This window comes from Mobula hypostoma, chromosome 13 (assembly GCF_963921235.1).
Source record: "Mobula hypostoma chromosome 13, sMobHyp1.1, whole genome shotgun sequence".
NCBI lineage: Eukaryota > Metazoa > Chordata > Chondrichthyes > Myliobatiformes > Myliobatidae > Mobula > Mobula hypostoma.
The window spans coordinates 84,426,190-84,451,276 of NC_086109.1; the positions used below are offsets into that span (position 1 = coordinate 84,426,190).

The 25,087-nt window shown below is 42.6% G+C and overlaps 1 protein-coding gene across 4 annotated transcripts in view; it reads left to right on the forward strand.

Annotated features, from left to right (window-relative positions):
- LOC134355747 (EGF-like repeat and discoidin I-like domain-containing protein 3) overlaps positions 1–25,087 on the forward strand; it is a 116,084-nt gene that overhangs the window by 43,189 nt on the left and 47,808 nt on the right. For 2 of the 4 annotated variants that reach the window (XM_063066096.1, XM_063066097.1), the window contains exons 2-4: positions 1,537–1,662; positions 3,869–3,949; positions 7,712–7,837. In XM_063066096.1, coding sequence (XP_062922166.1) covers positions 1,537–1,662; positions 3,869–3,949; positions 7,712–7,837 — 333 coding nt within the window. The remainder of the gene's footprint in view (positions 1–1,536; positions 1,663–3,868; positions 3,950–7,711; positions 7,838–25,087) is intronic. The other 2 variants (XM_063066098.1, XM_063066099.1) reach the window with 1 other exon arrangement.

Genomic DNA, 25,087 nt, shown 5'->3' on the forward strand with positions numbered 1-25,087 from the left:
AGAGGAAGTGATGGAAGCTGATACAATTACATTTAATAGGCTGTTGGACAGGTACTTGGATAGGAAAAGCAGAGAAGGATTCAGGCTTAATTCAGGAAAATGGGATTAGTGAAGGCAGGCACCAAAGTCAAGATGGAGGGGGTGCTCCAAAACATCCCATTTCTGTGGTGTATGAATCTATCTCATCTATTCCCTTTTTGGTATTGGTTTATAATTAAGAGACAGTTAAAAATTTTTCTTGTATCCTGTTCATACAGATCAAATCATTACACAGTGCATTGAGTTAAAGTAAGGTCAAACAATAACAATGCAGAATACAGTAACACACACAAAATGCTAGAGGAATTTAGCTGGTCGGGCAGCATGGATGGAAATGAACAAGCATTTGACGTTTCGGGCTGAGACCCTTCTCCAGCACTGGGAAGGAAGGGGCAAGACGTCAGAATAAAAAGTTTGGGGGGAAGGGAAGGAGGATAGCGAGAAGGTGATAGATGAAGCTAGGTGGGTAGGAAAGGTAACTGGCTGGAGAGGAAGGAATCTGATGGGAGAGGAGAGTGGATCACTGGAGAAAGAGGAGGAGGAGAGGACCTGGGAGGAAGTGATAGGCAAGTGAGAAAAGGGAAGATGCTAGAGTGGGGAATAGAAGAGGGGGAGGGGATTTTTTTTACTGGAAGGAGAAATCGATATCTTGAATACAGTGCAAGAGCTATCGAAAAAGTGCAAAGGGAGGTAAGTAATTAAGTGAAACAACATAACGAAGTAGGGTCCATTTTATCTTACAAGAGGCCCGTTGGTGACTCTGATAACAATGAGATAGAAGCTGACCATGTGCCTGGTGCTACATGTTTTCAGGCTTTTGCATCTTATGATTATGGGAGATGAGAGATGAGAGAATGTCCAAGGTGGATGGGGGCTTTGATTATGCTGGCTGCTTTACTGAGACAGTGAGATCTATAGACTGTGTCCATAGAATGGATGCTGGTTCCTGTAACGTGCTGAGCTACGTCCACAACTGTCCGCAGTTTCTTGTGATCATGCGCGGAGCAGTTGCCGTAACAAGCCATGATGCATCCAGACAGAATGCTTTCTATGGTGCATTGATAAAAAATTTGTGAGAGTTGATGGGGATTTGCCAAGTATCTTTGGTCTCGGGGGAAGTAGAGGCATTGGTGAATTTTCTTGATCAGGATATCAACGTGGTTGGATCATGAAAGACTATTGGTGATGTTCACATCTAGGAACTTGAAGGTCTCTACCCTCTCAACCTCACCACTGTTGATGTAGGCAGGAAGATGTGCACCCACCACCCTTTCTGAAGTCAATGACCGGCTCTTTTGTTTTGATGACATTGAGGGAAAGGTTGTTGTCATGACGCCAGGTCACTCTGTTGCATTTCCACGTTCGCTGTAGCAGCAAAGCTACTTGCAGCCATGACATGCTTGTACAGCGTGGGATAAGGTGAAAGTGCTTGACTTCCCACGTTACTGCCTGCATATTTCGGAGATCTTGACAGTTTTTGTGTGCTTCTCTTTATAGGACATCTTTGTCAGCCCAATCCTTGCCAGAATGGAGGATCATGCCTGACTGGATTATCCTCGAATCCCTACGACTGCCTGTGCGTAGATGGATTTTCCGGGGAAAACTGCACTGAGGTAGAACAAGGTAAGACCTCCCGAGAGAGTCCTAATTAACATAGCTGGATGTTGAGGTTTGAGCTGGTTGTTCTGCCTGTTTCTATCAGCATGGCTGTTATCTATTGCTTGTTGTTCAAAACATCTAATGCAGGGGTTCCCTACCTTTTTTTAATGCCATGGACCCCTAATATTAACCAACAGGTTCGTGGACCCCAAGTGGAGAACCACAGATTAGATTCTGATGGTTCCGTTGCTTTAATTGGAAGCCAAATAAGTCCAACTTGAAAAGAAGTTCTGGAGATAATTGACAGCAAAGTGAAGGTCAGAGAGAGCTTCAATAGATCATTACCCAGTAACTAAATCTTGGCCACATTCCCAAAAGCTTCTCTCGGAGGAGAGAAAAGAGCTATTCAAGCACTGTCAGTATCTTGTTCATAAGCAAAGCCATGCAGCTGTTGGTTGTGGATTAAACCATCTGTTAATTATTTAAAACTTTGATTTTATGAACTGCTGATAGACTGGAATCACAACAGAATAGCGAGTCTCACATTCAGATGGGATCTCATGCAACCACGGAATGATGTGATGTGCTTGTCAGCCATTGCTGTAGAAGATTACTGAATACTGCTGAACGAATGGTTCAAGTCTTGTCAGCATCTCTAGTACAGTTTCGCACGAAATTAAAATGGCAGGCCGCACCTCAGATTGAAGCACCGTCTTTTTCTCTGTCTTCCTCTGTTATCAGAGCTGGTTTATCTTAAATCTTTGGGTGCTGCCTTTATAGTTACTGCTAAATTGAAGTTTGAAAATACATGAAAACATTTAAAGTAATATTGATGTTTTAAAAAAATAAATACAGTACATCTCAGGATGTTGCAAAAGACAGTATTCAAGAGACGGGTGGTGTAATGGAGAATAAAAACCATTGAATTGGACAGACAATGTCATGTAGGAGAAGTTTGTACCTGGAAATTTTGCCCTACCAGATCTCAGTTTTGGATGCTTCATGCAGTCAATTGTGAATGAATTTCTGTGCCCGGGTCTGTTACTGTTGTGTCGGGATGTGGGGGGCTTATGGCTCCCATATCCCTAGTGACAGTGAAGCACAGTGAGGATGCATGCATACCTGCATTGCATGAATCTATTTATCGCGCCCCTCAGAGCAGTCAGATTGAAATTCCATCATGTGCCCATGTGGATGGATGTATTAAAGAGCACCAGGAGTGCTTCTGATCAGTATCTTCCTTGTAATCCAAAGCAATAGCTTTGCTGTAGTTAGTCACATCAAAGCTTTAATTCTACTTGTATCAAAGCACCTCCCACGTTTCACAGTTCTCCCCACGAAGTTGTTAATTCGGTGCCTGGACGATAGAACTTGGGGCTATAACTAATTGGAACAATCTGTAATCATACTGCGCATCTGAATCAAAGAGCTCTCTGCTGTTTTGTTAAATTAAATGATGTATAGGAGAAAAAAATAGCACGTATGTACTCAACTTTTACTGTGCGAGGACAACCGAGATCACTTTAATAACAGCAGAGTTAATTTTAAAGTGCTAACTCAGTTGTTCTTTAGACGATTAGAGGAATAATTTACAAACCCAGCAAGATCGCACAGATTGGAAATTACAGTCTATTTGTGACATTGTAATGATCATAAAAACAGAAGCTTCTAGAAATATTCAATGGATCAAGGGATATCTGAAGAGAGAGAAACAGAGTCAATATTTTAGGTCAGTGATATTTAATCAGATATGTCAATGCCAGTTTAAGGAAAGATGGTTGATCTAACTAGTAAAGGAGCACTTCCACATGGCTAAAGGATCTTTCTCCTATATTCCCATGTCACCAACTTTAGCATAGAAGAACAAATTCTTATTTGGGAAGGAATCACTTCAGTAACTATTGGACCATTGAATTGAAGATGAATTTCCATTTGACTTGATCCTTGTAAGCTGTGTATTTTCCAATGTTTAGAGTTTACATTTGGCTTCTATGTTTGTCCAAAATTGTAAGATATTAGACTGAGGAATCTAATTTGAGGCTGTCAAGCTGATAATAAGATCTTCAACAAAACTATTTTGCTTCTTCAGTATAATTGTAGCCAGGAATTTCCTTCGCATCACTTCCTGTGGTATGAGAAGTAATTTGCAGTCATGCTTCTACTCTCCCAGCTTCTCTGTTGTTCAAATACCATTTTCTTTTAATACAATTTATTGATACAATCAAAACAGGAAGTGGTGTAGAGGAACACACCGGGCATACGTTGGAAGACTTAAGGTATAACGATGTCACTACCTACACCAGATTTTCAGGTAAGCTGCTTGAAATTTCTGACAACATGGTGTTGGCCAGAAATTCAGAGCTTGACCGTGCTGCAGTTCAGACCTTCAAGGGTCCTATGCAGAGTTTGAATCCACTCTGAAACTCGAACAGGATATGCCAAAACCTTTATTATTTTCCCCCTGGTTTGGCAATAGTATCTGTCGCCTCAGCGGTGCATGATGCTGATCACGTGGGGTTCTGTGCTACCTCTCCAGTCTTTTGGCCTGCATCTGTATATCTGGTGCTAGTGATGTGCAATGGGAATTGCTTGGCGGGCTGCTTCTCTTACCGGCCTTTTCAGCCTCCCCACGATCTGGGGTTGGGGGGTGGGGGGGGGTGGGGATGCATCCCGGGGAGGCTTTTCAATTCTGAAGATGTTGAGCTTCACCGAACTTGCTACTGCTTCTGCCTGCAGTGTTGGGGTGTGGTGTTTCCATGCCACATTCCATACAAGCCAGCAAACTAAATGTAAAGCCCAAAAGCTTTGCCTCCTGAGTGTTTCATCTTCATGCCAATGAAGGCAAGTGCCTTCTCTGTAGCTGAACAGCTGCTGCTTTTAACTCGCTGCCTCTATCAAAAACCCAGATCTGTTCTTGCATTGTGCAGCTATCATCTGGCATGCAGTCCAGATGAAGCTTCTTGGCTGGCAATCCCACCAAACTATTCTTCTTCCCCATTCCTTTCCAGTCCTGATGAAGGGTTTTGGCCTGACCATCAACTGTTTATTCCTCTCCATACATGCTGCCTGACCTTCTGAGTTCCAACAGTATTTTGTGTTTGCTTCACCAAGTTATTCCCTGTTTTGACCCTTCTCAGGCTGATGGAGCGCCGGTAGTTCATCTGTGTGTGAGACTTTGAGTGAAAGGAAATTAAATTTTGACTATATGTTATGAGAAAGCAGGTTCATGGATTTTGGTGAGTGAGTCAGATGTTGCGGATTACGAATAAGCATGTTGATCATTTACTTACATACAGTAAAAAATTTGACCAAACACAAACTGCAAAACTAAATATTCAAGAACAGATTCGTAGCTAAGTGTGCATGCGGACTCCCCTAAGTCTGGAGGATACTTTCCCAACGGTTGGTCAGCACTGGTCACGACCTCAGTGTGAAAATGAGTGCCTTGAAGAAAAGGGGAGGCTCCTGAACCAGGACACCAATGCCGTGACACACAAGGCAACCAATGGGAAAGAGCTGCTACACACTTCAAATGGGCCAATCAATCAACAGCACAGTAGAAGCTGCTTTCGATCAACACGTAAACTAACCCCCCCCCCCCCACATAACACCATGCCACCTAAGGCAATGCATGGGATTGATGCCAGTTGGTTTCCTCCCCTATTTAGTCTCGCTTGTTGACTGAGACTCTGGGCTAGTGTGGGACAGGCCAGAGGGGAAAGTGTTCGTTGAGACACCTCCAAGACTGTTTTGAACTCTCCCCTAAAAAGGTAAGTCAGGCAGTGGTGGCTGGGGTGCTAAATGGATCGTAGTGGCGGAACTGCCAAAGAAAGCCAAGGTTTTCCTTGTTGAACTTGAAGAGGCAACATTGCACTAGAAAGAATGTCAATGGAAAATTCCAAATTAATATTTAATTGTGAATGCTGCAAAACAGATTCATTCAGGTTAAAATTCAACAAGTCCTGAATGATGTCATCCAGCCTCAATATTTCAATGAGTTTGGGTCACCATTCATTAGGCAATGCAAGGTCTCTAAATGTGAATGTAGTAACAGCCTGGGTAGCTTCCAGCTGGTATTTTGGCCACACATTTCCTGTCAGGTTGCCAGAGTTAAAGTCAAAGCTGAATTAAGCTTCCTCTTTTACAAACCTGGCTGTAGGTTATTTCCACAGCACAGTGAGGTCAGAAACCCTCTCAGACCATATTGTTGCGACCCAGTGCATGAGGAAGTGATGATGTTGGCTAGGAATTTTCTCTCTGCTTTGCTGCAACTTCCATTCTGAAGATATCATGGTATTTCCAAGACATTTTTTGGAAGTTCCTCAGAATGTTCATCCATCATTTCCTTGTCTCTGTTTCACTCCTTGCCAGAATAAATACCACCACCAAAGATCTGCATTTATATTATGGCCTCAAAACTGCCGCCCTTCCCACAATCCCGTGGAAGATAGCAATTGAGGAGACAGCACAGGCATCTAAAAAGACAGATTTCATTGGGGTCCTGAAGATAGAGAGGAAGGGAGATGAAGGGCTTTGGGAGAGGGTTTCTGAGCTTTGTGCCTGGGTTTAGGAGGGGCTCTTGACCAAATGAATGCTTTTAGATGAAACAAATTGGGGACATACATTTCCACTGATTAGTCAATTACAAATGTACGGGGTCTTTCTTTTGTTACATTTAAAATGGCGACTTTGTTATGTTAATCTGGGGAATGCGGCTTTGTTCTGCTTTAACGCTGAAGAGAGTTTGCGCTAGCAGTTTGTTTTACTTTAAATTGAGATAGCAGCCTTCTATTAGCCAATGGGTGGTTATGTATCGTTTTGTTTTCGGATACCATGCTGTATGATATGACTGTGGACTGAGTTTTGGCGGGGAGTCGGTGGAGAGACGAGGAGGACGATGGAGAGATGGGGGGTCGGAGGAGAGACGGGGGGTCGGAGGAGAGACGGGGAGGACGGTGGAGAGACGGGGAGCACGGCGGACGTGCAGAGAGGCTCTGGTCAATCACTCCGGGTGATTCCGAGCCGTGAGTCGACGGAATTCGGGTGGTCGTCTGAAGTCGAATTGAGCTCCAACGGTGGCGCGCGAAGAACTTGGACTTTGATAAGTGTTGGCGCCTTTTTTTGTCATTACTTTCCTCTCTGTATCAAATGTACATTAATGTCATAGAATTAGTAATATCTATAAAGTGTATTTGATAAAATTCACTGGGTGCGCTGGCTGATGATTGATGTTGTGATTGATTTGGGCGGTGACCGACCCTGTGGGGAGCGTTGAGGCGAGTGCTGGGCTGGGTTTCCCCTAGACATTCACGAGCCAATATAACGGAACGTTACACAAAAAAAATAAATTAAGTAAAAAATGAAGGTTTCTGAGAAATTCTTTCTAAACATGGGATTCTTAGAGGTTGAGATATATGACCAATCAATGTGAGAGAAACTAGCTTTCCAAAAGGAAGGCACGATACGATTTATTTATTTATTGATATACAGTGTGGAATTGGCCCTTACAGCCCTTTGAGCCACGCCACCCAGCAATCCCCCAATTTCATCCTAATCCTAGCCTAGCAACGACCGATTACCTACCAACCAGTACGTCTTTGGAATGTGGGAGGAAACCCAGGCAGCCATGGAGAGAACGTACAAACACATTACTGGCATTGGTGAGAATTGAACCCAGGTCGCTGATACCGTAAAGTTTTGTGCTACTATGCTACTGTGCTGCCCCACAAAATTAAAATGGTTCTAAGAAAGAGATGGGGGAATAGGATTGTTGTGGGCTAAATTGACCTGTTTACAGCCCCAGAGGGCAGTGGTGAATTTTGGTCCTAAATGAGTCCACTGGCCCCTCAATGTAGACTCTTAGACTTCTGCCTGGGTAGCTTTGCCGAGGCTGGAAGATGACTAATATAAGGTTCATGTAAAGCAGAGAAGCTTACCAAATGGAAAATGGCTAGAAGATTCTAAGAAAACGATCAGGAGGCTACAATAAAATTGTAAATTAAACAGGATTAGTAATTAGTTCCACTGTAAGAGGCAACGTTTAACCCATGATTACTTCTCTTTTATGTTTCAGGCCCTTGTTATCCTAACCCCTGTAAAAACGGTGGTCAGTGTGAATTAGTATCACGTAGAGGTGACGTCTTCAGTGAGTTCATCTGCAAGTGCCCCGCTGGTTTCCAGGGTGATTACTGTCAAACAAGTAAGTGGAGTTATCTACCTGCAGTTTTCTATTAGTGGAGAATATGTGGGCATTGAGGCTGTTAAACCAGGGACGTGATATTGCCTATGGTACTAGTGATACACCATCAAGAGACTTGAGAGTTCACACTAAACACTGAATTGAAAGCTGACTCTCTGAATTCCTCTCAAGAAATGAACACGTGATACCATAAGACAGTGACATTCAAAAGGCTTTTAGGTTGACTCTTGAATGTGCAGGAAATGGAAGGATATGGATCATGTGCAGGCAGAAGGAGTTAGCCGAATTTGGCATCGTGCTCAGCACCGACGGCGTGAGGCAAAAGGCCTGCTCCTGTGTGCTACTGTTTAACTTCTATATATTAACCACAAAGCAGTAACTTCACCTTGGGGTTTGGTCTTGGTTTTGGTGAGGGAGGAGATCACCTTTTGCTTTATCAACACGTGTGAGGAACATTGTCTAACTCTGCACAATCCAGTCCACTGAGGACAATGGGCATAAAGGCACATCAGAATCAGAATCAGCAGTACATAAAAAAAAAACTGAATTACAGTAAACATATATTAATTGGTTAAATTAAATAAATAATGCAAAAATAAAAAGTAGTGAGATGGTGTTCATGGGTTCAATGCCCATTCAAAAATCACTTGTCAGAGGGGAAGATGCTGTTCCTGAATCGTTGTGTGTGTGCCTTCAGGCTTCTGTACCTCCTTCCTGATGGTAGCAGTGAGAACAGGGCATGTCCTGGGTGATGGGGGTCTTTAATGATGGGTGACGCTTTTCTGAGACACCGCTCCTTATGCACATACGGAAGTGTGGAAAAAGTCTGAGGCGCTCACTGTATATGTAGCTGGTGTGCTTAAGACTTTTCAGAGCCCTGTATTTGTCAACACAGAGTGCAGAGCAAGTTTGTAAATCTGGCAGGAACAAAGGATGTTGGGACTGCCAAGGGTGGTGCAGTGTGGGAGGGGTGTAGGACGGGTGGCAGAGAGGGATTGCCAGGGTGGCGCGGGTACAGACACACACTCAGCCCTACATACTAGGCAAAGCCGTTTGATTAGAATTGTTTAATGCTCATTTTAGAATGTCTCTCTGGTGCTTCCTGCTCCCTTCCCATCTTCCCAACAATGATTCCCCTCTCCCTGCCCCCTTCCTACTCTCAGTCCAAAATAGAGACCCATATCAGAATCTGGTTTATCATCACTCACATATGCCATATGAAATTTGTTCTCTTTTTTTTTTGCAATAGCACTGTGCAATACATAAAATTACTACAGTACTCTGCAAAAGTTTTCGTCACCCTGGCTACATATATGTGCCCAAGATGTTTGCACAGTAATGTTGGTAAATAACCTAATGGTTAAGAAGCATCACTATCTGGGACATGCCCTCCTCTCATTACTACCATTCACAAGGAGGTACTGGAGCCTGAAAACTAACACTCAACATTTCAGGAAGAGCTTCTTCACCTCCGCCTGGTCCATGAACCCACAAGCACTACTTCAGTATTTCTCTTTTGTACTATTACCTATTCATTGTAACTTCATAATAACTTTTCATGTCTTGCACTTTGATGCCACAAAACAAATTTTCATAATGTACAGTATGTCTATGATAATAAACCCAATTCTCCTAATTCCATCTTTTTGTGCTTCTGATCAAAGAATTACTTTCCTCTACCCAGATTCCGATCTCATGATCTGTGAACCTCTTGTTAATTAGGTGCCACGTTTAATTCTGATGAACTCTTGCTAATTCAGAAGCTTGGGGGGATGGTAGCTAATGCTGGGAGGTCAGCTATGCCCTTTCTGACGTGAATAAGTGGGGACTCAAATGTTGAGTTGAGGTAATTTTCCTCTAGGTGTTGGTGCGAGTGTCACGAGAGAACTCAAGTGCAGGAATCAGGAGACTTCGGTAATACAAATAAAAATTAAAGGTTTATTACAATAATTAACTAGAAAAACTGACAAGAGCTCGGCGAAACAATACTGAATCTTGATGAACAGAAATTACTGATGATACACAGAACTCAGTCTGAATTTCACCTGACAAGGCACCACAATGACCCAACAGGGTGGGGTTGGCATGCTCCCCCCCCCACCCTGGAATGCATCCGGGAGCACGTAGCAATTCTGGATATTGACATTACCGTGCTATTTAAATGAATCCAAACTGAATACATGTGATAAAAGCAAAGAGTTTAACAATCCCCACGATCCCAAATGAGACATCTGCAAAACATAGTGAAAAACCAGGGCTAGTGCAAAGACAAACAATTAGAAATAAAAGGAAAACAATCCAAGAACGACGCATACCCACGAAGTGAAATAAAGGGAAAAAAAATAGTCCACATACTAACTGACAAAAAAAACCCATTTTTCTTTACAAACAATCCTTGATTGTGACAGTTGCTTGTTCTCTATATAGTCTTCTAATAATCCATTTGGAATAATTATGTACTTTTAAGGGAAAACAACTTGCATTCTCTTTGATTAAGCTAATTATGGATCGTTTTGGGGAAGTGAATCATCTCTGCTACAGAAGGACATTGTTGAAACTTGGGCCAGTGAGAGTTGATCTTGACTGTAGAGCTAGATTAGAGTGATCAGTACATCTGCTGGCAGCTCCCACGATTACAGTGGCCAGCCAGCAAGGAAATTGCCAGAGGAGAAATTGTTATCACTTGAGGGTTGGATCTCTTCCCAGAAAAGCGTTGGGTGAACCAGACAGCTGAATCTTTTCATCAGGACATAAAAGGGGAGTTTGTTCTCACACCAAGCTTTCTAAAGTTGTCAGTTGCATTACAGATGTTTCATGGTCAGACTGGCTATGCTGGAAATAGATCAATTCGTTCCATGTTAAATTAAGTAACATGGCATTATGATTCAGTGTTGGTAATGGCACCCTCAATCATGGGATTATTTTCCACGCAGCATCGTTTAAACTCTATAGTACTCTACTATCACTCCTGATTTCAGACATGACATAAGGTGGCCATTGACCCACAGTGCCTTTGCTAGCTCTCAGATCAGAGTCAGAATTAAGGCAGTGAAGTAGCAAGGCGGTGTTCATGGGTTCAATGTCCATTTAGAAATCGGGTAGCCGAGGGGAAGAAGCTGTTCCTGAACTGTTGAATGTGTGCCTTCAGGCTTCGCTACCCAATTCCTGATGATAGCAATGAGAACAAAGCATGACCTGGGTGATGGGGGTCCTTAATGATGCACACTGCCTTTTTGAGTCATGGAAGATCTCCTGGATACTGTGGAAGCTAGTGCCCATGATGAAGTTGACTAAGTTTACAACTCTCTGCGGCTTACTTTGTTTCCAATACTGATCCATTTAGTTATCACAAGTGCATTGAAAAATCCAGTGAATACAATGCGACATTTGTAGTAACAACAAATACAATCTAAGGATGTGCTGAGGGCAGCCCGCAAGAGTTGCCACACATTCTGGTGCCAACATAGCATGTCTATGATTATGTAGCCAAGTTCCCATCAAACTCAATATATAAGTTTGCTGATGACACAACAGTTGTAGCCCGTATCTCGGGTAATGATGAGTTTGAGTACAGAGAGGAAATTAAGAACCTGGTGGCATGGTGCGAAGACAATAACCTATCCCTCAATGTCAGCAAGACGGAGGAATTGGTTATTGACTTCAGAAGGAGTAGTGGACCACACGACCCCATTTACATCAGTGGTGTGCAAGTGGAACAGCTCAAAAGCTTTAAGTTCCTTGGGGTCAATATCACAAATGACCTGACTTGGTCCAAACAAGCAGAGTCCACTGCCAAGAAGGCCCACCAGCGCTTTTACTTCCTGAGCAAGCTAAAGAAATTTGGCTTGTTCCCTAAAACCCTCACTAATTTTTATAGATGCACCGTAGAAAGCATTCTTCTAGGGTGCATCACAACCTGGTATGGAAGTTGTCCTGTCGAAGACCGGAAGAAGCTGCAGAAGATCATGAACACAGCGCAGCACATCACACAAACCAATCTTCTGTCCTTGGACTCACTTTACACTGCACGCTGTCGGAGCAGTGCTGCCAGGATAATCAAGGACACGACACACCCAGCCAACACACTTTTCATCCCTCTTCCCTCCGGGAGAATGCTCAGGAGCTTGAAGACTCGTACGGCCAGATTTGGGAACAGCTTCTTTCCAACTGTGATAAGACTGCTGAACGGATCCTGACCCGGATCTGGGCTGTACTCTCCAAATGTCCGGACCTACCTCTCGGTCTTTTTGCTCTACCTTACTTTCCATTTTCTATTTTCTATTTATGATTTATAATTTAAATTTTTAATACTTACTATTGATTTGTACTCCAGGGAGTGGGAAGAGCAGAATCAAGTATCGCTGTGATGATTGTACGTTCTAGTATCAATTGTTTGGCGACAATAAAGTATTAAGTGTAAGTACATTGCTCAGCAGGACATCACTGAACACAGCAAATCAGATCAGAGTGTTCAACCAAAAAAAACAACAACTAAAAAAGCCTCTTTTCTCCCTCGCTCCCACCCACCCCTGCGCACAGACAGACTTCCAGCTCTGGGACGGGCCATCAGCCTCCACTCTCCAGATTGAAGGATAGAGTGGGCAGCCAGAGACTTTTTAACAGGACAGAAAAGGCCCTGGTGGTGATAGAGATAGATAAATTAGAGTAGAGATCCCAATCTTGGGTCCACAGTTAATGGTAGAGGTCAATGGCATAAAAAAGTTTACCCCTGCATTAGGGACATATAAGAAACGCTTAGATAAGCGCAAGGATGATAGAAAAGTGAAGGACTATGTGAGAAGGAAGTGTTAGATTGACCTTAGAGTAGATTTTAAAAAAGTGAGCACAACGCCCGAGGTTTATAATTCTTTTGGAATACTCCATTCAGTGGGATGTGGATGCTGAACCATTCCATTAAGATTTAGAATTTCATTATTACTGACATATGTCATTAAATTTGTTGTTTTGTGTCAAAAATACCATAAATTACAATAAGAACGTATATGAAAATGTGTAGTGCAAAAAGAAAGAAAAATAACAAGGTAGTATTTGTGGGTTTGTGGTCCATTCAGAAATCTGATGGCGGAGTAGAAGGATCTGTTTCTAAACAGTTGACTGCACATCTCCAGGTTCCTGTACCTCATTGATGGTAGTAATGAGAAGAGGGAATGTCCTGGATGATGAGGGTCCTTCAAGCTGCCTTCTTGAGGCATCGCGATTTTAAGGTGTCCTCAGTAGTGGGGAAGCTAGTGCCCATGATGGATCTGGCTGAGTTTACAACATCCTGCAGCTTCTTCTGACCCTGTGCATTGTCGCCTCCATACCAGACAGTTCAGCAACCAGTCAGTATGCTCTCTCCACTGTAAACCTCTAGATGGTTAAACGTCTTAATTCCCATTACTATTCCCATTCCGACATGTTGTCCATGGCCTCCTCTTGTGCCAAGATGAGGCCACCCTCCGGTGGAGGAGCAACACCTTATATTCCGTCTGAGTAGCCTCCAATCTGATGGCATGAATATCAATTTTCAGTAAAACACTATCCAGTAAAACAATTCCCCCCCCACACCCTTCCTATATTCCCCACTTTGACCTTTTACCTCTTCTCACATGTCTGTCACTTCCCCCCCACCCCCGGTCTTCTCCTTCCCTTTCTCTAATAGTCCACTCTTCTCTCCTATCAGATACTTTCTTCTCCAGCCCTTGACCTTTCCCACCCATTTGGCTTCACTTATCACCTTCCAGCTTACCCTCTTTCCGCCCTCCCCCCTCACCTTTGTATTCTGGCACCTTCCCTCTTCCTTTTCAGTCTTGAAGAGGGGCGTTGGCATGAAACGTCGACTGTTTATTCATTCCCATAGATGCTGCCTCACCTGCAGAGTTCCTCCAAAGTATTTTGCTAGTCTTTAGTGACATGCAAAATCTCCTCAAACTTCATTGAAGACTGAGGTAAAACATTGGACCATGGGTGTGTTGTGGGTTATGAGAAGCTTAAAGGAAGATAAACCTCAGACTGGCATGTACTTCCTGAATAGGGAGATCAGGGTCCAGGGGAAGCACGTTCTACTCCCACTCCTTAGCTATACATTCTCTGAGGAATCACGAGTTTTCTTTTGAATTCTTGAACATTTCAGCTGGCTACAGACTCTCAGTATTTAATACAGAATACACAGCCAACTGGCATTGGTGGCAAATTAGGGAAAAATAACTTGTTGTCTGAGCATGGGGATTTATTTTGAAATCCAGCCCTGTGGTCTCCCTTCCACTGGCACTAAATTGGCAGTCTTGCTGGATCCACAAGAAGGTTAGTACAGCAGATGGGAAAATATTTCCCTCGGGCAGCAGAGGACACTCTTGAGTTCGAAATTGAGTCAGCAAATGGGTTGTATGCAGAGCTTCACAATGCATCCAGTCCCTGCTGTGGCAGACACAGGAGTGCTTCAGGGTAAAACTGAGGCTTTATAAGACATTAGTCAGACCACAGTTAGAGTATTGTGAGTAGTTTTGGACCTCTTGTCTAAGATAGGATGTGCTGGCATTGGAGAGGGTCCAGAGTAGGTTCAAGTGAATGATCACAGGAATGAAAGGGTCAATGTACAAGCAATATTTGACGGCTTGGGGCCTGTACTCGCTGCAGTTTAGAAAAATGAGGGGCAAATCTCATTAAAACCTATTTAATACTGAAAGACCTGGATAAAGTGAATGTGTAGAGGATGCTTCCTATAGTGGGGGAGTCTAGGGCCAGAGGGCACAGCCTTAGAATACAAGGATGTTGTTTTAGAACAGAGATGAGGAGGAATTTCTTTTGCCAGAGGGTGGTGTATCTGTGGAATTTATTGCTACAGACAGCTGCAGAGGCCAAGTTATTGATTATATTTAAAACAGAGTTTGATAGTCTCTTGATTAGTAAGGGCGGCAAATGTTGTGGGGAGAAGGCAGGAGAATGATGTTGAGAGGGATAATAAATCAGCCATCATGGAAGGGGGAGCAGACTCGATATGCTTTAGGCCTAATTATGCTCCTATTTCTTTTGGTATGTCATTGAATGAATTTATTTCTGCATCTGTTGTGTGCTGTTCTAGACCTAAGAATGGTCAATGGACCTGGTGTAGAAAAAACCTACCTCTATTCATCTGCTGCTGAAGATGTTCTGAAACACTTAGAGCATAGAATATAGCACAGTACAGGCCCTTCAGCCCATGATGTTGTGCTGATTTTTTTAACCCACCCTCTGGTAAATCTATGGCAGACTCCATCCTCAAGATAGCATTTCATTAGACACCTGAAGGGTGTAGGAAGCGCCAGAGCCTAACGACAACTTGGCTCCGTACCAAAGAGGCAGAAATGAGGACCCTGAACCTCACCTAGTGCATAATAGAGAAGATGGCTAAGGACAGATCGAGACGGAGGACCTTCATTGCTGCCCTAAATGCCAGTGGTGTAACAGGCATTTGATGATGAAGATGAAGATGAAGATAAGTCTATCCCCTCCCTCCCCCATAGTCCTCCATTTTCCTTTCATCCACATGTCTACCTAAGAGACTCTTAAATGTTCCTAATATATCTGCCACTACTACCACCCTTGGTAGCATGTTCCACACACCTACCAATCTCTGTGTAAAAATAACCTCCCTCTGACATTACCCCTATACTTTGCTCCAATCACCTTAAAATTATGACCCCTTGTATTTTTATGAGTTCATGTCCTTCCTATAAAGAGGTAACCAAAACTGAACACAATACTCCGCAAGTGTGTTCTAACCAGAGTCTTGAAGAGCTGCGACATTATCTCACAGCTCTTGAACTCATTCCCTCGACTCTCATCTCCTTCTTAACCACATTATTAACTTGCGCGGAACTTTGAGGAATCTATGGACGTAGACCCCAAGATCTATTGTGCCTCCACACTGCTGATATTTCTACCATTAACCTTGTACTCTGCCTTCAAGTTCGACCTTCCAAAGTGTATCACTTCACGTTTCTCACAGTTGGAGGATGGAATTGCTCCTGTATTCCACCTGAAAATGCCACTCCTTGGCATGGTCCTCCAGATCCATCCGGCAGGGACTTCCATGCAGAACACTTCATTTTTTGAGTACAGGTGAAGAGTTACAGCAGCACATTTCACACCACCAAAAGAATGAAGTCTGTCATAAACCAGGCGGTCAAGATTGATTATTGTGCAGGTCATACAAGTTCCGATTCCATTGCATCTTATTGTCTCTGACCATTTCTGAGTGATGTCTGGCAGCCAGAACATACTGAGGCTGGCTGTCTTTGAATCAGATTGCTCCTTTTCAAATTCTTAATTGATTTCCTAATTCGAGTGTTGCACTTTCAAAACTATCTGTGGTGAAGTTTGTTATACAGCACAGAAGCACACCCTTCGGCCCAGCTTGTTGATGCTGTCCAACTTGCCTATCTGTGCAAGTCCTGTTTGTCTGCATTTGTCCCATATCTCAATGAATGAATGAATAAATATCCCTCTGAACCTTTCCTATCCATGCCCCTATCCAAATTATGTTGTAATTGTACCTGCCTTTACCAGTTCCTTTGGCAGCTCGTTACTTACACGCACCACCCTTTTTCGGGAAAACCTACCCTTCAGATCTCCAGTAGATCCTTTTCCGCTCACTATCAACCTATTCCTGAGAGTTACAGGCAGCTAATGCAGTACACACACAACTGATTTTCTTTGCTCGTCTGAATGCTCCAGTCACTTTAAGATGAGGCACTCGAGTTTGATTGTATATCCCAGTGTTATCCTTTATAAGATTACAAACCAAGGAGCTTTGTTTGAAAGGGAATCTTGAATAGTTCCTACAGGAGAGGTTGTTAACCTGAAGTCCATGGACCCCTCGGCGGTCCGTGGATAGATTCTGGGAGGTCCATGAACTTGGATGAAATTTAGCATTTACTTCAATTATGAATGTAGGCAACAAACCGCAGTAGTAATCGCCATACCAGTGACTTTGTCACCAATAGAGATCACAGGTATTTTCATATCACATATCATAAGTTAATTTTAACTTGTCTATGTTTTTAATATATCGTCTTGTTATTTGTATTTTTAAAGAAACACTGATATCACAATTTTAAAGAATATTTTGATAACTATTCCTGTGTAATTGGATTCTTTTGTAATGCTATGTATTTAATTTTATATATTTAAATTTTTTTCTTAGAAGGGGTCCATGGCATTAAAAGATTAAGAACCCCTGCTCTATAGTTAATCTGTTAAAATGAGTTGTTGAGCTGTTGGATTAACACTCTCAGAATGCTGGAGGAACTTACCAGGTCAGACAGCATCTATGGAGGAGAATGAACATTCAAACTTTTGGTGCTGAAGTCCTGAGTTCCTCTACTATTTTGTGTGTTGACACAGATTTCCAGCATCTGATGTATCTCCTGTATTAAAGATTAGTTGCTGTATGCTTCCCCCCCACCCCTCCCAGTATGACTAAACCTAGAATGATTGGACCCAATACCACATAACCGGGTTGGTTGGGAAAAGTCACTGAAAAGTCCAAAAATCTGAAATAAAAGTAGAAAATGCTGGTAACGTTCAGCAGGTCGGGCAACATCCATGAAACGAAACACAGATTCAGATTTTCAGCTGTAGATTCTTCACTAGAACTTCAAAGAGAGGGAAGAACAACTGTTGAGTTTTCTCTTTCCAAATTATGACAAGGGGTCTTCAACCTGAATGTTTAACTCTGTTTCTCTTTCCTTTAACATTGCCTGCTACAGTTATCTTTATGCAGACAGTTCTAGTTGTCACGTGACCGGCAACAATGAATATAGAATTGAGTCAGGTTTTATAAAAAAAGCAAACAAACATTTATTACACTCTGCTCAAAATTAGTAAAAAAAAATAAACAAACAAAAACCTTAACCGGAAGTAAACTGCTATGCAGCCATTTAACAAACTGCCAAACTCAGTACTAGTTCTTAAAGCGGTAAATGCGAACACAGTATTAAAGTGGTAAATTGGAACACAGTTCTTAAAATGGTAAATTTGGAAGTCCAAGAGATTTATACAGTCAATTAGGAGAGACTTTCCTGAAGTAAAGAATTCCTCGAAGACACGACGTTACTGCCGATCCCTGCCGGAACCTGCCTTGTCCGCAGGATTCACGACGACGGAAATAAAACGGTTTAAAGGCACTGATCTTTTTCCTCTGTAGACTAGATACCACACAACCTTTTCTGCTGCTTTTAGCAGAGGTTATCTCATGCAGATCACTCTTACTTGAACGAATACAATAATAGTCGATCCTTTCCAAAACCGCCGAATGACTCCTTCAGGTTCCCGTCTTCACTCTCCAATACTACTGAAAAGGTACATCAACAAATCTGGCAGCTATTGGTGAAACTGCCAGCCCAACACTTTTGTATCTTAGAATAGAAAGTCAAACTCCGTTTTAAAACTATACTGCGTCATGAGACTAAACGCAGCATTGTGGAGTATCTTACTGATGATTTAAACTGAAAACTAACTGCCTCACCAGGGATCTACCCTTATATACTTGGTGAGAACAGGTCATCACGTGACTTCACCGGCGGGAAAATTACATCATGTGACCTCCGCAAGACCATTACATCATCCTCATAAGACTGTCACAAGATATCCATGAAGTATGTGACACAGTAAAGTCAAAAATGTGGTTGCACCATATACTTGTCTCGGTTTAATATTTGGACTGGTTCCCAGACAGTGATAGATGAGAGAATTTCTTGATCTCACTAAATGTATACATCTTTTAGATGTCCTTTGACAATCAAATGAAAGATTTCCTATGTTTTGTTTAGCAATACTGCATGTAATAAAAATATGAAATTGAGTCAGATCGAGAAATTTGGCTGCTTTTTATTGCTGTAAGCTCTCCGTAAATCTCTGCAGTGGAGTTAAATAACAACCATTTCTTGGTTATAATTCATCATTCTGGAAATTTCTAGGACCATAAGACATAGGAGCAGAATTAAGCCATTCAGACCATCAAATCTGCTCCACCATTCGATCATGGCTGATCTCCCTTTCAATCCCATTGTTCTGCCTTCTTCTGTAACTTTTGACGTCTTCACCAATCAAGAATCTTATCAACCTCTGCTTTAAATATACTCAATGATTTGTCCTCGACAGCCATCTATGACAGTAAATTCCATGGGTACACCATTCTCTGGCTAAACAAACTCCTTCTCACCTCTGTTCTAAAGGGACATCCTTGTATTCTGAGGCTGTGCACCCTGGTCCTAGACTTGCCCACAATAGGAAACATCCTCACCACCTCCACTCTATCTTGGCATTTTAATACTTGGTAGGTTTCAACAATGTTTCTCTAATCAGGTTTGACAGGATGCAGGGTGATCAGTTAAATTGGCTGTGGTAGATTGTCCCCAGTGTAGGAGGGAGTGGTAAAAAAAAATGGAAGGGGTTGTTGAGAATGTGAGAAGAATAAACTGGGAGCCGTGGAGGAAAAGTGTAAATGGATGTTTGATAGTCAGCAGGACACAATGGTTTCAATGGGCTGCTTCTGTGCCATTTGACTCTATGACAACTTGATAAAGGTGGTGACTAGAGCTGTTTAGATGCTCTTTACCCATGAGATATATATGTACTTTGAACTTTTGAGGTAACCCAGCCATTTAGTTTGCAGTCATTGACAAAGCTGAGGTGCAGGGGATGATAAACAGTTTTTGAGCCCAACTTGGTGATAATTTTTCTGGAAAGATTCCCTAGTGTGCCATGGTGACCTTGAGCAGAGACCATTATTAACCATTAAATTAGTAACAATAATTATGGTAATATATACAAAATGCTGGACGAACCAAGCAGACTGGGCAGCATCTATAGGAAAGAGTAAACCGTTGACGTTTTGGGCTGAAAGCCTTCATCAGGACTGGAAGAAGAGATGAGAAGTCAGAGTAAGAAGGTGGGGGGAGGGGAGGAAGAAGTACAAGGTGGTAGGTGATAGGTGAAACCAGGAGAGAGGAATGAATTAAAGAGCTGGGAAGTCATTTGGTGAGCGAGTTATAGGGCTGGGGAAGGGGGAATCTGATGGGAGAGGACAGAAAGCCATGGAAGAAAAAGGGGGAGGAGAACCAGAATTACGGACTTCTTAAGGAAAAAGTTGTGTTGTTTATTTATGTGTATTCCTTATTTACTATCAATAAAAGTATAACAGAAACAAATTGAAATAAAAGCATTTTAGGAAACGTTCAAAATTATTAATATTGATCTTTTAAAAAGGCAATTGAAAAATAACATGATTTCTAAATAGTGTTGTTATTATAACCATTTATAATTTAAATGCTGATGCATTCACCAGGTCTGCAAAGATTTGAAAACATATCATCCAACGTCCTCATGTTCTCACAACCATCTAGCTGGCACTCTGCCGGTCTGAGATGCTTCCTGTGAAGACACTTGACTGCTCTTGGGTTTAAAAAAAAATCATTTGCTGCATCATCTGGCAGTAAAGATAATCATTATATATCTTTTTATTATGAATGGGGTTTATAGAATTGAAGGGTGGAAGTGCATGCCGTGTGCTAACAAAATTTCTGTATCTGCCATCTTGGGCACGTGTGCCATAGCTTCACCACCCCTGCTAGTGTTTCTCCAACACTCACCATCATTGTCATCCTTTTTGTTCAAGTCTAGCTCTGGCCATCAGCTTTTTATTTCTAGTGCTTTCCCTTGCATCTTTCTGTAACAGGATCAATGAAAGATCGGTCAAAGTGCAGAAGACAACAAACTGTGCCAATGCAAATATAAATAAATAGCAATAAATAACAAGAACATGAGATAATGAAAAAAAGAGTCCTTAAAGCGAGATCTTTGGTTGTAGGAACATACTAATGACTGGGCAAGTGAGTGTAGTTTTCCCCTTTTATTCAAGAGCCTGTTGGTTGAGTGGTAGTAACTGTGCTTGAACCTGGTGGTGCAAGTTTATAAGACTATATGATATAGGAGCAGAATTAGGCTATTTGGCCCATTGAGTCTGCTTCACCATTTCATCATGGCTGATCCATTTTCCCCTCAGCCACAATCTCCTGCGTTCTCCCCATATCCCTTCATGACCTGACCAATCAAAAATCTTATCAACCTCTGCCTTAAATATACATAAAGACTTGGCCTCCACAGCTGCCTGTGGCAAAGAATTCCGCAGATCCACCATTCCCTGGCTAAATAAATTCCTCCTCATTTCTGTTCTAAAAGGATGCCCCTCTATTCTGAAGCTGTGTCCTCTGGTCTAAGACTCTCCTGCTACAGGAAACATTCTCTCCACATCTACTCTCTCAAGGCCTTTTGCCACTTGATAGATTTCATTGAGGTTATCCCTCATTCTTCTCAATTCTAGTGAATACGGGTCTAGAACCATCAAACGCTCTTCAAATGACAAGCCATTTAATCCTGCAATAATTTTTGTAAATCTCCCTTGAACCCTCTCCAGTTTCAGCACCTCCTTTCTAAGATACGTGGCCCAAACCTACTCATAATACTCCAAATGAGAGGCCTCACAAATGCTTCATAAAGTTTCACCATTACATCCTTTTATATTTTAGTCCTCTTGAAATGAATGCTAATGTCGTATTTGTCTTCCTCACCACCGACTCAACCTGCAAATTAACCTGTTTTCTGTATTGAGAGCACGTGTAAAGCACTCTCATTGACTAATCGCTCTTGAAGTTTTAAGTGTTTAGTAATTATTGTCATTTTTAAAAATTTCAATAAAGAATTGAATAATGGCATTATAACGAATCAATGCTATGCGGGGTCTGAGTGTACAGTTTTCTGAAAGTGGCCATACAGGTCGACAGTGGTGAAGAAGGCATTTAGCATGTTGGCCTTCAGTCAGGGCATTGAGTTTGGGTGTAAGAACATTATGTTACAGTTGTACAAGTTGTTGGTGAGGCTGCACTTGGAGTATTCTGCACAGTTTTGGTCACTGGTCACTCTGGTGGTGAGAATGTAGAAGAGGTTTGAGGATGCTGCGTTGTCTTGGAAGCCCTGAGTTATAGGAAGAGGTTGACCAGGCTGGAGGGCAGCAAAATGAGGGGTGGCCTCAGAGAGGGTGAAGGGTATGCATAAGGTGGACAGTTATAGTCTTCCCCAGGGATTCCACTTAGAAAATAGTCAACCCTTTGAATTCTTCTACCAAAGTGCATGACCATACATTTCCCAAAACTGTATTCCAACTGCCATTTCTTTGCCCATTCTCCTAATCTATCTGAGTCTTTCTGTAGCCTCTCTACTTCCTAAAAATTACCGGCCCTCCACCTACGTTCATATCGTCTGCAACCTTTTCAACCTAGCCATCCATGCCATCATCTAAATCATTGACAAATAACGTAAAAAGAATCAGTCCAACGCAGACCCCTGTGGAACACCACTAGTCACTGGCAGCCAGCCAGACAAGGCTCCCTTTATTCCCACTCTTCACTTCCTGCTGATCAGCCACTGCTTTATCCATGCTAGAATCTTTACTGTAATACCATGGGCTCCTAGCTTGTTAAGCAGCCTCATGTGTGGCACCTTGTCAAAGGCCTTTTGAAGAACCAAGTACACAATATCAACTGATTCTTCTTTGTCTATCCTGCTTGTTACTTCTTCAAAGAATTTCAACAGATTTAAATTTATCAGGCAAGGTGGGCACGTGGCCAAGTGGTTAAGGCATTCGACTAGCAATCTGAAGGTCATGAGTTCGAACCCCAGCCAAGTCAGCATGTTGTGTCCTTGAGCGAGGCACTTAATCACACAGTGCTCTGCGGCGACACTGGTATGGGTCCTAATGCCCTTCCCTTGGACAACATCGGTGTCGTGGAGACGGGAGACTTGCAGCATGGGCAACTGCTGGTCTTCCATACAAGCTCGCCTCGGTCTGTGCCCTGGAGAGTGAAGACTTTCCAGGCGCAGATCCATGGTCTCGCAAGACTAACGGATGCCTTTATCAGGCAAGATTCTCCCTTGAGGAAACCATGCTGATTATGGCCTGTTTTATCGTGTGCCTGCAAGTACCCTGACACTTCATCCTCACTTTTTTCTATAGCTGTTACCTGGCTTGCTGAGTTCCTTTAGCATTTTGTGCGTATTACTTTGATTTCCAGCATCTGCAGATTTTCTCTTGTTTGTGACACATTTTGCTATACGTTTGATGTACATGTGACAAATAAAGCTGATATTTTAACTATCACCCTGCCGGTTAGGAATTTCTGAGCCACTGGAAAGGGTGAAGAGACCTTAGCTTAATACCCTAGCCAAAGGATGATCTCTCTGATAATATAGCACACCCCCTGCACCGCCCAAACTGACAGCAGGGTCCTGGTGCTTAAAACCTGCCGTGATATTTGTGCTATTGAATAAAATCTGCCGACTGAACCATGATGTAGAGAGAATGTTTCCAGTAGTGGGGGTGTCTAGGACCAGGTGCATAGCCTCAGAATACAAGGATATCCCTTTCGAACAGGGATGAGGAGGAATTTCTTTAGCCAGAGGTTGGAGAATCTGTGGAATTCATTGCCACAGATGGCTGTGAAGGACAAGTCATTGGGTGTACTGTATTTAAAGCAGAGGTTGGTAGGTTCTTGATTAGTAAGGGCATCAAAGGTTACAGGGGGAATGCAGGAGAATAGGGTTGAGATGGAAAATAAATCAGCAGTGATTGAATGGTGGAGCATAGTCAATGGGTCTAGAAGTCTAATTCTGCTCCTATGTCCTGTGCTGTCTAGTATTGGCGTCCAACTTTCTCAAACTGCGAGCAACTTACAGTTGCACAGAGGAATGAAAACACCTTATAAAGGCAATTCTATTTGGAAAGTCGATGGAATATGATCAGAAGAATACGTGAACTGTTCCAGCCAGCATTCCTCGTGGTTTACATACTGCTGGAAGTGTTAGCTGCTGGGATTGTGGAATGTTGCTGAAGCAGGGCCTGGGACTTGCCGTTGCTGCAGGCATGTGCGTATTATGGCGAGTCAACTGCCAGGCTGTTCACCCTACTCTTGGACACGGTTGACACACACAAAATGCTGGAAGAACTCAGCAGGCCAGGTGGCATCTATAGAAAGGGGAAAAACAGTCGATTTTTCATCCGAGACCCTTGGGCCTGGTTTCAAAGGTGACAGCAGGCTACACATATGTGGAAGCAGACAGATCGAGAGAGAGACACACACACACTCTGAGGTGTGTACATGGACAATGGTACACTGTGCCATATTCAAAGTCTGTCGATTGTTTCCTCAGTTTGTTATATGATATAACTACAGTGGTCTTTCCACTTAAAGTGGAGGGTTTTCCAGAGACACAGTTGACAATGCCTTTCCAGGCTCTTCAAATGATATAAATAGTTTTCAGTGCCCCAAGCAAATTTACTCTCAGTGGCCATTTTATTAGGTACACCTGCTCATTAATGCAAATATCTTATCAGTCAAACATGTGGCAGCAACTCAATGCATAAAAGTATGCAGACATGGTCAAGAGGTTCTGTTGTTGTTCAGACCAAACATCAGAATGGGAAGGAAATGTGATCTAAGTGACATCGACCAAGGCATGATTGTTGGTGCCAGCTGGGGTGGTTTGAGAAGCTTAGAAACTGCTGATCTCATGGGATTTTCACACACAACTGTCTCTCGAGCAGGAGTTCCCAACCTTTTATGCCATGGAGCCTTACCATTAATGGAGAGATCCGAGGACCCCAGGTTGGGGACCCCTGCACTAAAGTTTACAGAAAATGGTGCAAAGAACAAAATAAAATCCTGTGAATGGCAGTTAATGCCTTGTTAATAGGAGAGGGCAGAAGAGAATGGCGAGACTGGTTAAAGCTGACAGGAAGGCAACAGTAACTCAAGTAACCATGTGGTAGAATAGTGGTGTATTGAAGAGTATCTCTCAGCACGCAACACATCGAACTTTGAAGTGGGTGGACCACAGCAGCAGAAGACCACACCAGGTTCCGATCATCCGGTCACTTTATTAGGTACGCTCGTGCACAAAATAAAGTGCCCACTGAGTAGATATTCCCAGCCAGATATCCTGTAGCAGTCAGCTCAAGCGCCATATGAAGAACACTGACATGAATGTCAACACCTGAGAGAAAGATGCTTTGGATGGAAGAAGTTGGCACTGCATTGTCAAGAAGTCAATCCCAGCTATCAAGGAGAAAAGACAGAAGAAATATGAAGCAGGACATGAACGCAGACATTCGGTGCTAGACTAGTCAAATCACAAATGCAACTGATGTGGGAGACA